The 15,636-nt window shown below is 50.6% G+C and overlaps 2 protein-coding genes across 2 annotated transcripts; both read left to right on the forward strand.

The window, feature by feature from the left end:
- Positions 1-3,951: 3,951 nt before the first annotated feature.
- BO87DRAFT_295836 (putative membrane-tethered transcription factor (SPT23)) lies at positions 3,952-8,364 on the forward strand (the record flags this gene model as incomplete). The annotated part of the gene is made up of 4 exons (XM_025618964.1): positions 3,952-4,659; positions 4,722-5,614; positions 5,677-8,170; positions 8,233-8,364. 4 exons carry the CDS (start codon positions 3,952-3,954, stop codon positions 8,362-8,364), a joined length of 4,227 nt encoding a protein of 1,408 aa, XP_025485198.1.
- A 538-nt stretch (positions 8,365-8,902) lies between these two features.
- BO87DRAFT_402715 (putative TMEM1 family protein) lies at positions 8,903-13,684 on the forward strand. The gene is made up of 4 exons (XM_025625706.1): positions 8,903-9,074; positions 9,157-11,711; positions 11,772-12,848; positions 12,908-13,684. The coding sequence occupies exons 1-4, from the start codon at positions 9,035-9,037 to the stop codon at positions 13,631-13,633; spliced, it is 4,398 nt and encodes a 1,465-aa protein (XP_025485199.1). The 5' UTR covers positions 8,903-9,034; the 3' UTR covers positions 13,634-13,684.
- Positions 13,685-15,636: the final 1,952 nt, after the last annotated feature.

Consider the following 15,636-nt stretch of genomic DNA (forward strand, 5'->3'; position numbering starts at 1 on the left):
TACCTAATGAAATTGGCATACTAGAATGTATCTAAGTTTAGTATATAAATCTTATAAGATAAATATTAATATATATTCAAGTAAAATATATTACACTGTATTTTTTGGTAATTTATTTCAAACTAGTATTATATATGATATGAATCTTATTATATCATATATTTTTGATGTTTAGTTTCTTAAAGTATATCCATAGCTTCAGTTAATATTTTATTGTAATTGAGCTAACGGTGGGTGAGATATTAGAGTTTGATAAATGTTAGATTAGTATGGGATACACAGGTGGCCGACTGGCTTGCCTGGCCGACTCGCTTGCCGGTTACGTTAGTCCGTGAATTGAAAACACATTTGTGGCCGCAAACGCTCCTTTCGATAGGACCCTGAGGGTCCACGCGCTCCATGCAGGGACCGCTATTGCTTCTTGAAGCGCCCGACTTGGTCTAGGAGTGCAATCCCTTACTGATTCTCATCAGCTTTGGGAAGTCAGGACGCTCAGTGGTGGTAGTCTGTTACTGGTAGATGGGTGGGACTCTGATCCTGATCCTAGCTGCACCGTTGGGGTCTTCAATCCGAAACACACCCATTGGCGGAGTTCGCTATCCAATCCACATGTACCAGCGACCAACCAAGCTTTTTTCCACAACGGCCATCGGTATACTTGTTTGATAGGGAAGGGACGGACTCCTGTGCAATTATTCGTCGCCCGCAGATCTCTCATGTCTTGCCATAATTAGAATGTCAGTTGTTGCAGATGATATAAACGGACGTCTTGTCCTAGCTGCGACCTTCCTTGGGACTGTGGTTATTTGCCTAAAGCATCCTTGTATCACTGAACCCCAGCCTCGATTCAAAATCCTTGGGCTGGACGTACACTGATTCGGTTTTCTGCATTCTGCTTTAGGCTTGTGACTAGCCGAAACCACCTGTTGCGTATAATCAGCCAGTCATTCAGCGGTGATCCGAAGTCCACGTTCCAATGATAGTGTGTATGCATAGTACTTGTTTATAAAAATATAGATGATGCAACTTAGCATATAACGAAAACGCTCATTGAACGAGGAAACCTTGTAACCTTAACTCGGAAGTTTGTCTTGCGCTCGGCCCAGCTACTACTTTGACTTGTACTACTACTACATTTCGTCACGATCTATGTACTTCTGCAACTTGGGATCTGACTGCGTTCACTGTGCGACATCATGATCCCATGTAGATCAGGCGGGTGTTGGTAACTGCAGTCCTTGCATATTTTGGACACAGGACCTTAAAATGTCACCCAAGCCACCTGCAGCCAGCTCTTGAAGGAAAGACTGTAGGACATTCTCTCTTAGCACTGACTCGTGTATCACTTGAAGCTACTATCGCTCTATGTCAGAAGTTCCATGGAACCCTCAAAATATATACTTAGCCCTCAATATACGAATTGTCATGAGGTTTGGCATCAATAAGCCGGAATAATCTATGGCGATCACCTTCATGGGAAAAAAACTTGAAGTGACTGCGAAAGCATCATGGAACCTGCTATTGGAGTATAGGATCTCCGCCACTAGCAATTTGATGTGCTTCAGCTGTGTACTGTGGATGGCAGAATTTTCATATAGTCGATAATTGTGTTTCCCTGGAATGGGCTGATCGACACCGCTCGGTAGGTCTTGAATGGTCAGCCACCCAACGAAGCACTTTATGAGAAGATAGACTAGACCCCCCACAGTAGATCAGTACACTTTTGATATTTTCCCGCCTACTTCCGGATTAAGTCTTCTTTTCTTCTGATGTCCTTGCGCTAGTGAATATCGGCTTGCCGTGAGATCTTCGCTGCGGAAATAGCATTATAAGCACATTGCAATTGCTCCAAAGATCGCGTGGGCATGCGGTTGTTTTATGGGTCCTAGATTATTTCGATTGCGAAAGATAATTTGGTCTTTATGGTCGACTGAAACCTGCATTCTTCCATGGCCTCCCGTGTAGGCATCCAAAAAGCCCGTCATCAGATAATTCGGGATGACCGACCATTTATTGAAAACGAGTGCGGTGAGGCCTGCTTGAATGCAGATTCGACTAGTAATGCACTGTCCAGGGTAACTTGATGTGCTGAGTGAAGAGGCCCAAAATTTGGGATTTTATTGGTACCTGATCTGCTCCGCACGGTGAACTCGGATCGAGTGCTGTCAAAACGCTTATCGTCACCTTTTCAGGGATGCGGTCTGATCGGGATCCGAGGGTGCTCTGTGGAAAATTCCCAGGCAAGACATGATGGATGATTTAATTTGCTGACCATTCGGAGTTACACTGTGGCGTCATTCCATCGCGCATCTCCTGAGTATGCGAACGACTGCTGGATTATACTTACTTGACTGCGGTCATCTTCTTTCTTAGCAACCGCGAAGAACCATCCATACTTAGGCTGTCGTACGTGGTGGATGTCCAAGTTGCTGAGAATGGTAAACGCAGATAATGCAGTCTGGACCAATTGACGGTGAGATATGCTCCATAATGATCCGCGAACAAAGCGCCACTCTCTCCGATCCACGAATGTGCTCATCTTTTGTGGCTGATCAAATACCAAGTAACTACGGTAACTGGTATTTAATGTACCGAGAGACGCGTTTATCACTCAACGAACGCCTGCTTGCCCAAGTACTGTAGTGTTCCCAATGGAGTAGGCCTGTTTTGAGAGTGTTGCGTTGACGGAGAGGATATCATACAGATGTGTCACAAAATGCGGTGCGATCTGACAGGCTTGATCCAATGGCTCGGAACTGAGCCGCCCGCCTACCGTAGGATCAACAGATTATCTCTAGTAGTACGGAGGAGTAATATTCTCTCATTATTCTCAAAGCGATAATCGATTGATGATGGAGGATCGGAAGAAGTCAGCATCCACCCACCAAGACATGGACACGATTTACACAGCAGGTGCACTACAGTAGTACTATTGACTTGTAGCCCGCTACGTGTCCCGGAACTTGTCAATCAATGACAGACGAAGACACTCCATAGAGCGGCGGCAACATCCACCGAACTTAAAGGCAATAGTACGGAGTAGAGTACTTGGTGTAAGTAGTACTCAGTTCAATGTTCGGAGTAATAGGAAGGCGCAACTTTTGGTGATCAATTAATACCACCTCAAATATCACTGGTTGCCGTCTTCGGGCGCCCCTCCCAGGATCGTTCCCCGGCCAATGGAAACTCGGCGGCCTAGTTACTCCGTTCCTGGCCGACATTTGTCCATATTGGGACTAGTGCCACTCCGGGGCGGCCTCACCGCGACTCACTGTCGAATCCTCGCAAAGAGTCGTTTTACAGCAAAAGTGCCTCAGTCAGCAGATAACCATTGATTCACTTCCCTCCCCTTCCTTGTCCTTGGCCTCTCTCCCCCGTCTCCAGGACTGACTTGCCGGTCGGACACCGTCTCCCGAGTCACCCTTCACATCTCTCTTCCTAGTCTTGTCCTATCCATCGAGATTCTACTCGGATTGATACGCTCGCGTCTACTATCCTCGAAACTTCTGCGCTCCGACGCCCGGCCTGGATTTTGCACAGTGACTCCCTTTTCCCAACTCTTGCCGCGCCTCCGCCTCCGCTCCCCCCCTACGCCAGCCGCCCTTACTCAACAACCCTACAGTTCCCCTTCAACCACCCTCTGAGAATCCACCATCTTCCCCTCCTTTCAATCCGCTCCCAATTTAGATTCTTCTGTGTCGCTGTCGCCTCGGTTGATGGACGTGGGGTACTGCTGACGGAGGCAAGAGAATCGCGCCCGCAACTGCGCCCGCCCAGCACATTCCCGTCCAAGTTGGCCGCCCTTTGTCCTCCTGTCCCACCGTCCGAAGTGTCAACAATCTGGATTGCAAATACATAAGGTGTGGGTTGAAAAGCAGGCTGTGAGGCACTCTAGGGAGAATTGCAGGCATCTCCCTCTGGTCTTCTGAAGACTGCTGTGAGAGTCAAATGATGGGATCGGCAGAGGCTGCCTCTTCGCCTGCGTTTCCTTTCCTGGACCCGATTGTCGTTGATGACGAGATGGGGCACCCTTACCAGGACGAAGATATGGACTTTTTAGATACTGCGAGGCTGCAGATGTCGGCGGAAAATGCAGGGAGGGACTTTGACGACATCTTCTCACGCGCCACTTCATCCCGCCCGGTTGCGGAATCGGAGCCATCGTGTCTGTCGCCCTCGGAATTGTCTCTCAAGCGATCGTACCAAGACCAGGATGCGTTGCGACAAGTTAATGTTGTCTCGTCCGACTCCCCCGCCGAGTCCCCGGATGGCTCATCTCCGAGCTCTTCCTCCACATCACCGCGGAATCATCTTCGAAACCCGTCCGTCACCTCGTCTGCGTCGGTTGTTCATAGCGAAAACACTGTTATGCCGTTCGGATATGCGACAGAGGATTGGATGAATCCCGACTTGTCATCAGTGAAGGAGGAGTCGCTGTTCGGTCTGGACCTTTCCCTGCCAAACCTTGACGGCGCGTTTCCCACAGACACCGATCTTGAATCGAGCAACAAAGCCATGGATGCCGCATTTGACTTTGAGAGTGCCGCCAGCAGTCCTAGCCCTCTGAAATCCGAGTCTGCGCAGCCCAGAATTGCAAAGAGATCAAAATCTCAGATGCGGAGTGTTTCTAGCACTTCGGCCAGACATTCTGCCTCATCGGTGAGTTCCCGTTCTTTCATTGCCGCCCGTTCGATCGTGCTCTGCTGACACATAGTACACAGATGAATGGGTCCTCCTTCTTTCCTCGCAACACCAAGGAGCCTTCGCCGTTCTCCGTTTCGCGAAGCTTCAGTCAGGCCAAGTCGCCACTGGGCCCTTGGGGAGGCCATTCACCGTCATCACTTTTGGAAGAAAGCTTCGGTGGAATTAACATGAATGGCGGTTCTCCGCTTACTCCGGGTCTCAATTTCGGACCGAGTAGCTTCCCATTTGGTGTCAACTTCGCACCGTCCCCTTCTCCAACCACCGTGAAGCAGGAGACGACGCAGCGTCACATGCTAACCGTGCATCCCACCTCCCTCAAATCACGCGTGGAGACTCAAATTCCTATCAGACTGACCCTCTTTCCGTTACCGAATGGCGTCAAAAAGTTGCGCTTGCCGAGCCACACCATCTCGAAGCCGAAATTTCTTGCACCGCCGACTGTCGAACGGTCCCCGGAGATTGTGGAATTGCACACCAGTCTCGTTTGCACAAGTGCGATGCAGGATCAAGAGAAGCTGAAGAAGGCGTTTGCCAGAGCAAGAGGAGATAACTCTTACCGTTCATCCAGCTCTAGCCCACGTTCCGCTGAAGACATGCAAGAGGACGATAAGCCACTGGATGGCGGAGAAGTGAAGATCTGTCCTGGTTGTATACAGCGTGAGCGGAAGCGTGCGTTCAGGAAAAAGCAAAGAAAGCCGGAGGAAGACGAACTCTTCCAGAAGGACGAGGAGAAAAGGGTAATCGTCTTCAACACCAACGAAGTCAAGGAATGGGCCGAGCCATCGAAGAATGCCATGCCGAGCTTTGGAGACGCTCCGATGCCTAATATTCCTCCAGGGGCCATGCAAGTGGAGTTACCGATGCGTATCGCATGCTACTGCAGGCATCAGAATGAGAAGCTTGGGTTTCAGTACGTATACCCGGCTCTAGGCGGATGTGGTATTGTAGCACTTTGCTAACTTTAGTTTCTAGGGTCATTTTCACTGTCAAAGATTATAAGGATAACGTTGTTGCTCAGGCGATAACGAATTCTATCATGATCACTGACGACCACAAAACTCATGCACCTCCCGCTCCACCAGCTCCTGGTCCATCTCCTTCTCTACCGGACGGGACACAGCTTCCGGGCGTTGGCGTGTTCCCTTCGAGCCCCAGTGTTGACACAGGCAAATCATCGGCCCCGTCGCAACAAGCATCCCAGTCATCTTCAGCTACCGATCTGCAGGGTCTGCAGCAAAGGTTCAACACTCAATATCTGACGTCGGGCTCCTTCCCCGTGTCCCAGTCGTCAACGAACGGCACAACCACCAACACTCAAACGCCGCGGAGTCTTTCTCGACAGACTTCGCCGAACGATTTCCAAGGGCCGATGAGCAAGCGTCGCAAACACAGCAACTCTGGGAGACTGCCATCGGAACTCACTATGACCAAGCTGGAAAACACGCAGTCGTCAGGTAGTGTCTCCAGCTCCTCAGCTCCTAACAATGATCCACCTTTTCCCAGCACTCGCGGGTTCGCATCCCCGGCGGAGAGGCCCTTCGTCACTGCTTCTGCCATATCTAATCAGTTCCCTAACGGACCGCCGACTCCAAACGGCGCAGATACCAACCCCTTCCTTAACACCATGCAACAACAGAGTTTGGACAATTTTATCCAGCAACAATTGATGTCTGCACCGAACTCCGCCCAACCAAGTCGTCCAGGGACCCCTGGGGGTTCGCGCAACAATTTCCAGGATCCAAATTACAATATTTCCTTGGGACCCAACACGTCCTCACCAATGTGGCCGCCACTAACCAATGCGGGAAACCGGTTACCTTCAGTCATCCACAAACTGGTACCTGCAGAAGGCTCTATTACGGGAGGCACAGAGGTTACCTTGCTTGGAAGCGGCTTCTACCCTGGGATGGAAGTCGTTTTTGGTGACACTTTAGCCACCACTACCACGTTCTGGGGTGACAAGTGTCTCAACTGCCTGACACCCCCTGCACTTCAACCCGGGCTTGTGGCGGTGGTTTTCAAGCATGAACATCCCACCTTCGGCCAGATGCAGCCAACTCAACCTCTGATGCCAAAGCAGCAGCAGTTCTTCCGTTATGTCGACGATCGCGAGTTGCAGATGTATCGCCTTGCTCTTGGTATCCTTGGACAGAAACTCGGCAGTCAAGCAGATGCGTTCCAGACGGCTCAGCAGATTATGGGCAGTGACATGAAGGGCGTTTTCAACCTACAAAAGGACTTCCCAGGAGGCTCTGGTGGTGGTCACCAGCGGCAGGCGGCTGGGCTGGAGTCGCAAGTCTCACTTGGTGACCTTGATGGCAGAATGTGGAAGTACCTCGAGTTTGTCGATCTTGATGACAGCCCACGCCCACCCAGGTACAATTCGCGCTCTGCGACAGGCCAGACACTGCTCCACTTTGCTGCCTCCTTAGGCCTGACACGGTTCGTGGCCGGCCTGCTTGCGCGAGGTGCCAATCCCGACCTGCAGGATAAAACCGGGAACACGCCGATGCACTTTGCGGCTCTGAACGGTCATGCGCATATCGTCAACAGGCTCCGTCTTGCCGGTGCCAACCCTAATGCCCGTAGCATTAGGGGCTTCACTCCAGCAGACCTCGCTACGACCTTGCCTGCTCACCAGGCGGCCTTGATACCTGCACGTCATTACCGCTCACGTAGTGTTGGATCGCTTTCCTCCTCGCGTCGCAGGCACAGCAGTTCCGCATCGTTACATTCCCTCTGGGACTCTTCATCTGTGTCGGGCTCTTTTGACCATGCTGTTGAAGACTCCGATGACTCGGAAGACGACGACGATGTAATCGATTATAGCGCCTCCCGCCGGTCGAGTATGCATCACGAGCGGCCAGTGTCGATTCCTGGACCTGAGCAGCCAGCAGAGTCGGACGATGCTCGACCATTTTCGCCTCCGGCCGCCCTGGTTGCTTGGCGTAACCAACTGCAGGCCCAAATCAATCAGTTCCAGCAAAGTGTGGCCAACGCCTTCCCCAATCTGCCTGCGTTGCCGCCTATGCCCGCACTGCCTGACTACCAAGCCCATCCGATGATGCGTCGTATCACCAATCTGGTTCCTCACCGACCGAGCACCGCGCGGTCTGCCAAAGATGGCTGGTGGGATATGCTGACGGGCAATTCCGCCCCTACGGGTACAGAGCTACCCTCCTATGAGGAACTCTACCCGCACAAAGAGAACGAAGAAAATGAGCAAGCAACGCGCTTGAAGAAATCGAGTATGCTTCAAGCAGCGACGGAGGCAGCACTCGATCAGCATTTCGAAGCGCAGGCCAGCACATCGGAGGTCGTTCGAACCAAGCCAGAAAGCGAAGATATTAAAGATATCCGGATTGGCCGCAAGGTGATATCTCGTGAACAGCAGAAGCACCTTCGGGAGCAGCAAGCGCGGCGAATGAAGGGCCTAGGTAGCGATCGGAATCTGTATTTCATCTGGGTAAGTAGGACCGCTCATGGAATTGTCAGTATCACTTTGGAACCACTGCTAACGGCCGCTAGATTCCGCTCCTTCTGTTGGTCATCTGTGCTTGGATTCGGAGTTATGTCCCGGGCATCTGGGAAGGCTTTACCAGCGGCTATGAATTCGTCAAGGCTCAATATGCGCAGCGCGCCTTAGAAGTTGGCCATTGACATCTGTTTTACTTTTCCTCCTTTCCTTCATCTGTTTTGAGCTAGGGCGTTCTGTCCTCTGGGTCGGTAATACAAACGGGGCATGTCTTTTCATTTGTTAAAGAGCTATTGTTCCATAATGACGGGATATGACTGTTTTGATCTCTTTGTCTTGTTTCTGGTGAACCATGCTGCCCTCAACTATTCCTGTACAGATTCTTGTGTGTTTCCTTGGGCGATCTCTTTTCTCTACGGCTTTCTTTCACTTAATGAAGACCAAGTCACGTGTCCTGCAGAGGACTCATCCCCTATTGTTTTCCATACTGCGCATAGAGCTGAATATATCATTTACTATTGAGGGACTTTCTAGTATTAACATATGGACAGCCTAGTATTTCGTAGCAGCTTGGAAGCAGCCCAACCGTAACTATTGCGGGCTCCACGAACAGATGTCGGGGGAAGGTTAGGCGGAAGGAAGGCCACACGTGCGGAGAGAAAGGCGGTCTTGCCGTCCCCCGGCCAAAACAACCGCAATACCATCATCACCGCGGTGGCCGATATACTTAGCTCTCTGCCAATTCCCTCCCCTTACTGCGCATCTAGCTAGGAGTTTGGCTCCCCCTTTCTCGGCCAGTCAGGCGGCATGCCCTTTGCGAGTGGTCCCTTGACCCCCGAATAGTGCTCGGGCATCATGGACCCCTCACCCCAGGCGGGCTCCAGCAGTGTCACCGGTAAGGATACCCACCCCCCCCGATGGCTTTCCGAATGGCATTCTGGGGTACACGTTGCTCACTTCTTCGATTTGATTCCCAGTCGAGTATACTGATCCTTCCGGTCTATTCCCCACTGTTCAGTCCATCCTTGCAGATAAGCTTCCTCTGAAGAACCTCCACTGGAAGTCCCCGACCCGCCCCGTTCGATCCATCGAGTCCCTCCGTATCGGCTTCGTCCCTGCCCAGCATGAATCGGACGAGCGCAAGCCCTCTACCGACACGGCCAGTGCCACCGTGACGCACCGGCGACACCAGATCCCAGGCCTACGCCAGACCCCCTACTTGAAGATCTACTTGCTCCGCTGTGACGACAACGATACTTACAAGGCTACAGCGCGGAAGGCACTGCGGGATTGGATTAAATCCCACTCCACAACCTCCTCGTCCAGCGCAACGTCCACTAGCCAGGAGAAGCACGATGCTTTCGACTGGCTCATTGTACATGTGGTGCAGGACGGAGAGGGGGCGGAAAAGTCCGCCCCTTCTAAATGGGGTCGCACAACCACCACAGTCCTTGAGAAGGTCAAGGCCGACTTCAACGGAACTTCCAAGTCCTCCACCATAGATCGCGTGGCTCAGCTACGCCTCCCTAAGCAGGGTAGTAATGCGAAGCCACCTGAGCTGGCCGATCAGATCGAAGACTTGGTTGAGAAGCTGAAGAACGCAATCCTGGCATCCTTTGACCTTCGCGTCGCGCAGTATGAGGAGGACATTAAAGAGAAAGACTCGCAGCGCAGCTTGCCTGGTTGGAATTTCTGTACCTTTTTCATACTTAAGGAGGGTCTAGCTAGGGGCTTCGAAAATGTGGGGTTGTTCGAGGACGCGCTGCTCGGCTACGATGAACTTGCGGTCGGCTTGGACACCGCGATACAAGAACAGCTTGAAGGAACTGGAGATCAACATGGGGGTGCATTCCTGACTTACAGCAAGGACTGGAAAGACAAGGCAAAATCGGCTCTGGAGTCTGGCGGAGAAGTAGCACGCAAGGACGAGGGCGAGGGAGATGATGAGCCAGAACCAGTTCCGGAAATTGCAATGGATGACTTTCCCATATCTGCAACAAAAAAGCCGTATCGGGAGATGATACTGGCCAGTGATATCTCCATCTTTGATTTCCGCACTTATGTCTTCTCAAGACAACTGACATTACTGCTTAGGGCGGCAAAGGCTCATTCCTTACTCAGTAAGGAAGCAGAAGCAGATCCACAGTCGTCCAAGAAAGACAGGAAGCCGGAAAATCTACTGCTTCTCTCCGAAGCTTGCCAGAGGGCAACCGAATTCATTAGTCTTGCGGCGCGGACACTAAGGTTCGACCTTGAGACGGGACTGGTAGATGTCGAGGATACTAGAAAGTCAGAGGTGGTGAACAATATTGTATCATCATGGGCCTATGCTGCTGCCTCCCAGGTGCTTTCTCAGACCTTTACTCCCGCCCTTACACTTCCAGAGTCCTCACTGCATGCTGTCAACAAGCCAGCAGACAATGATACGCAAGTTGAGGGCCACCCACAGCTTCCCAGGCGCTCAAGTTCGCTTGCGACTCCTACACCTACGCCTCAGCCCCGGCGTATGACAACCTCGGGCATTTTGCCTCCAGATGCCCTTTCGTCTGTCCATGCACGACCGGGCTTTGAGGGCCCCAAGCTTACGCCCAAGACCGGTTCCGAGCAGTTAGCTTCTGGAAGAGCGGAGTTGCTCCTGATGGCTCGCCGACTCTTGGAGGAGATATCTGCAAGATTTGGCTGGAAGGAGACTTGGAACGATCTCCATCTTCTGTTCAATGATCGAGGAGCGGATGCTGACGATATGGCTGAAGTATCGCTTGATGACGAGACTCCACAGACAGCAGATAAGTTTAGGGAAACCAATCTTCTGTCTGGTATCGATCTCCCTGGCTTGAAGCTAGCTCTCCAGTCCAGAAAGGCTTTCCGTGTGCATTATGAAGATCTTACAGATCAGATGTACCGTCACCATATTGCTGCAAATCGGACGTACTCAACCCAGGCCGCACTTGCTGACATGGCCCTCATACGCTACAGACAGAGCGACTATGGGGCGGCAGCGTCTTACTTCCATCACATTGCTCCGTTTTATGGCAGTAAGAACTGGATTGTGCTAGAGGGTATTATGTTGGAAATGTATACCCGGTGTCTGAAAGAGCTTAATCGCAGTGAAGAATACGTCCGGGTGATCCTCCGTCTTCTCGCAAAGTTTGCCAGTCATACAGAGTCCAATCTGTCAAAGCGGCAGAAGACGCTAGATGCGTCGCATATCTTTGCGGAAAATGCATTGATTTCTGAGTACGTTGAGGAGCTGTTCAAGGCATCAGGTTCCCTTCAGAAAGAAGTCATAGCCCCCATGACTGATTTCTTTGCGGATATCAACGTCAAGCCTGCAATATTACACTATGAGGACAAGGATGGGTTCCAGCTTCAACTGTACCTACGCTTTTGTTTGGGAAAGCGCATTGATGTTGATTCTATCAAGCTGCGATTGGTGGGTGCGCACAATGCTCAGAGTAATGAGCATTGGCTAGAGGCTCCTATCAAAATGACCATCAAGTCGTCGTCGACGAGGGTGTTGGTCGACTCTCCGGTGAGTACGGGTCGCAGCTATTTGTGCTGTTGCTTTCTTGACAGATACTGACTATATTAGATAACACTGCAAGGTAAATACTTCGTGGACCGCATTGAAATGCGAGCGAAGAACATTGTTTTCACTTTTGGTGGCGGGAAGCATGCGTCCCTGCCAGTGGGATTCAGGGAGGCAGAGGCCGAGGAAGAGGATAGTCGGCCATTCATTTACTGTTTTCCGCCACCGGACGGCCTCCAGGCAAAGATCGTATCACCGCACTTTGTCAATCTGGAGGAATTACGAACACTAGAGCTGGAATTCAGTAGTGGATGGAATGACATCAAGAGCGGGACTCTTCGAGTGAGACCTGCCACTGCTGGTCTTCGATTGAGAACGACCGAAACCGAACTGGTAGAGGGTGACATCAAGATCGAAGCCCATAGTGACTCGGGGAACATTGAGTTCACTCAGTTGAAACTCAACTCGTTCGTTCGGTTCCGGATCCCTTACACGGTCGAGGAACACCACCCGATGCTCTCTGCAAGGGCCGAAGTGTCATACGAGACAGAGAAGGGGCGGTTTACTTACTCCTCGGTGCACAACATCATTTCAGGCTTGCCGATCAGTGTCAACGTGCAGGATGTCTTCAAGGATAGTGTCCTATTCTCACGGTTTACCATCAGTCCGGCTATGCTGATACCGCTCCGGATCTTAAAGTGCCAAATCCCAAGCTCAGACATCTATGAGGTGCAGTCGAGTATTGGTGAGTCTGTGGCACTGAATGTATTTGCCAAACAACCTGCATCTCTTCTCTACAAGATTCGACAGCGGCCAGACAGCGTTCCCACTCCGGGAGCAAGACGGTCCCTGCGACTAAGCGTCGATTTTACTTGCGTGGACGATGAATGCCTCTATGCAGTCGAGCAGACATTCAAGTCAAGCATTGCAGCTAGCGAATTTCATCAGTTCACAAGTTTGCTCACATCCCACATTGTTGAGACGACCCGCTCACAGCTATCGACTTCCGACATGGAAGTTGTCGGCCTCGTCCGAGAGTTGGAAACACTGCAGTTTGCGAATGCCCACTGGGAGACATTGCTGAGTGCGTTGAAGGAGCCAATGGATGGACTGAAGGCCTGGCTTATGGACTGGCATAAGGTAAGTCACCCGTACATCCCACTGACGGCCCCCTTGCTTCTCTAGTCTGACCCAAATAGAATCATCCGGTCATCTGCCTTCCAGACTCTCCAGCCGTACGCAGCAGACACATCGTCATCCCCGTTGACATCCCAGAGATTCAAGTTGTGCACACAGCCGAGCTCCGCCTCACCAATCTGGCACAGCAGCCTCCCCATGCAGCAGTTGGACAGATGATTGCTGCAGAACTCAGCATACGTCATACACGACGGTGGTGCTCATCGGAGCATCGCGAGAACGCAGGCGGTCCGCTTGACTTCTCGTACGAGATCCACGCAAATCCCGAAACATGGCTCGTTGGCGGGCGACGCCGCGGAAACTTCACCGCCGAAGAAGGCGAGACCAAGACCTTTGCAATCATGCTACTCCCGCAGAAAGCCGGACACCTCCTTCTTCCGGGTTTAGAAATCAGGTCCTTTGTGCCACCATCCCCAACATCCTCATCGTCTCTGCCCCAGCCGCAGTCTCAATCTTCGACGACAGCGACCGGGGCCCAGACGATGAGCCCCAACCTTGGACGGCCCGTGACAGCTGGGTCCATGACGGCCGCCGCCGCCGCCGCAGCGGCAGTGGCACCGCTGCAGCGCCGACCCATTCCCTGCGAGGTCGACTACCGCAACCACGGCGAGACCGTGCTGGTATTACCCGATCTCCGCACGACGACAGTGAGCCTGTCACTGTCGGGAGGCAGTCATGGCGGGGCGTGGTTGATCGATTCGGAGCGGTTGCATGTAACAAGCTCATAGAATACATTTTTTTTTCCTACATATCTACTACCTACATAGCATAGCTTAGAGGCCAGGTACAATGCATGTGTATATTGTATAGACTATATGGAATATATTTGAAACCATGATACTATAGACAGTATTATTAGCAAGCATTGGATTGATAAGAAGATGAAGTGTACTACGTAGTCCAACAATATACATCAAACCGCCTTCATCCATCACCCATCTTCAATTGCAAATTACCCACAAATATAAAATACACCTCCATAACAATACATACACTCCATTACACACATACTTTTCCCACCAGATAAGATCAGCATACCATACTAAACTAACTACTCTGACCGACCTTAGTTAGTTAGCATCATCTCCATTAAAATTGTACTACAATAGAACATTAAACACCTCCTTTAACTAACTAACTAACAGACACACATCACCGTACCTCACCACCCAACCCACGCCAGCAATGATACCAATAAATAATCGATCAGCAGATATCCAAACCTAAGAGATGTTACACAAAACCTACTCACTCCCACCAGACAACTCCAATAGCATAAATATCAAGTGCGAGTTAAAAGTCAGTGAACTGAATGACTGCCCATATTGCAAAGTAGTAAGTAACTAACCTACTCGGTAATTGATTGACACACGCGCGCCCGCCCTTTTTTTTTTTTCCCACCCCCACATAATCCTTGTTTCCCGATCAGCTACTTCTCCCCCCGCCCCACCGGGACCCAATCTCAACAAAATGGCTGGTGTGTCCCAACAGATGCTGACATGCGTTGCAAACGCAGAACTATTCTACTTTTGGTAGTACTTTTGGATTGCTTTGCTTGGATTGGTTTTGCTTTTAGGGGGTTTCTTGATGTTGTATGTATGTATGTATGTGTGTGTGTTATATTTATGGACATTGTATGTATGTAGGTATATAATTATTGAGTCGAAGAATTGAGTGAGTGGAATCTATTTCATGTTGTTCTATATACTAAGTAGATAGATAGATAGAAGTTGGGGAAGGTATTGCGGCGTACCTTCCATATCTTACAGTCACATGCATTGAACTTTCCTTTCTCTCCCCAGCATCCTTTTTCTTCGGTTCTCATTTTCTCCAGTTCCTTGGGATGAACAATTACTCTTTTTTTTTACCCTAAAATACCCTAAATGTGTATTTCGCATTACCCGATAACTTCTCGTCCCTCTTGTGGCAAGTGAGTAAGTAGTAATGCTGGATGGGCTGGGCTGGCTGGTCCGGGGGGCTTGCGTTCGTTAAAGTTTTTCCACCCGCGCCGCCGAAAGTCTAAGGGCCATTCCAAGCCCATCCCAGTACACAGTAAGTGGATTCTGCCGCTTTGTGTTCGAGTCGTGGAGCTGGAAACTAGATACTCTGTACTCCGTACGTGCTGTAAGGCGCGCCACTACTGTCCACACGTCGGTAGATACATCCTGCATGCGGAGGAAATCACATGGGGGTTCTTCATTCATTCATTCGATTCGAGACCAGACCTTGTCGCGCTCAGGACCGTTCGTGTGCGAAAAGTCGATGATCCGTTCAATACCTCTGTTGAATCTGGACGCACGCATTGGATTGGGAGAGGCTGGTTGGTGGGATCGATCGAGATACCCATACCACGGCATGTGAAGATTTGGAGGAAATCAAAAGGGTCTGTCTGTCAGGGCGTAGGAGTGAAGCAAGCAGTGAGCAGCTGGCTGGGGAAGGATCATCCCTACTCTTTGTGTTTTGTAGGTACTGTAGTTCAGCTGGGATCCTCTCCAGTTCTTGATTTCTGATAAGATTCCCGAATCATCTCCGACCCATTCATACTGACTAGTTATTAGTCTCTTTTTGTTTTTTTTTTTTTTTTTTTTTTTTTTTTTTTTCGTCTCCATCCGAGGTGTCATCTGTCCGCGCATGGTGACTGGTGAGACTGACCAGTAAAAATTATCCGAATGCCACAGGGCCAACGACCAGCCCCCTCCGATAATCAAACTGGAATAATAACCGTAATTCT

Source organism: Aspergillus neoniger, assembly GCF_003184625.1.
Source record: "Aspergillus neoniger CBS 115656 unplaced genomic scaffold BO87scaffold_1, whole genome shotgun sequence".
Taxonomy (NCBI): domain Eukaryota; kingdom Fungi; phylum Ascomycota; class Eurotiomycetes; order Eurotiales; family Aspergillaceae; genus Aspergillus; species Aspergillus neoniger.

What these genes read in the sequence shown, in the direction of transcription:
- BO87DRAFT_402715 (XM_025625706.1), top strand. Translation starts at nt 9,035, where the DNA reads ATGGACCCCTCACCCCAGGCGGGCTCCAGCAGTGTCACCG. An exon ending in GGGCTCCAGCAGTGTCACCG is followed by an intron (nt 9,075 to 9,156) that starts GTAAGGATACCC and finishes TTTGATTCCCAG; the next exon opens with TCGAGTATACTGATCCTTCC. An exon ending in GGGTGTTGGTCGACTCTCCG is followed by an intron (nt 11,712 to 11,771) that starts GTGAGTACGGGT and finishes TGACTATATTAG; the next exon opens with ATAACACTGCAAGGTAAATA.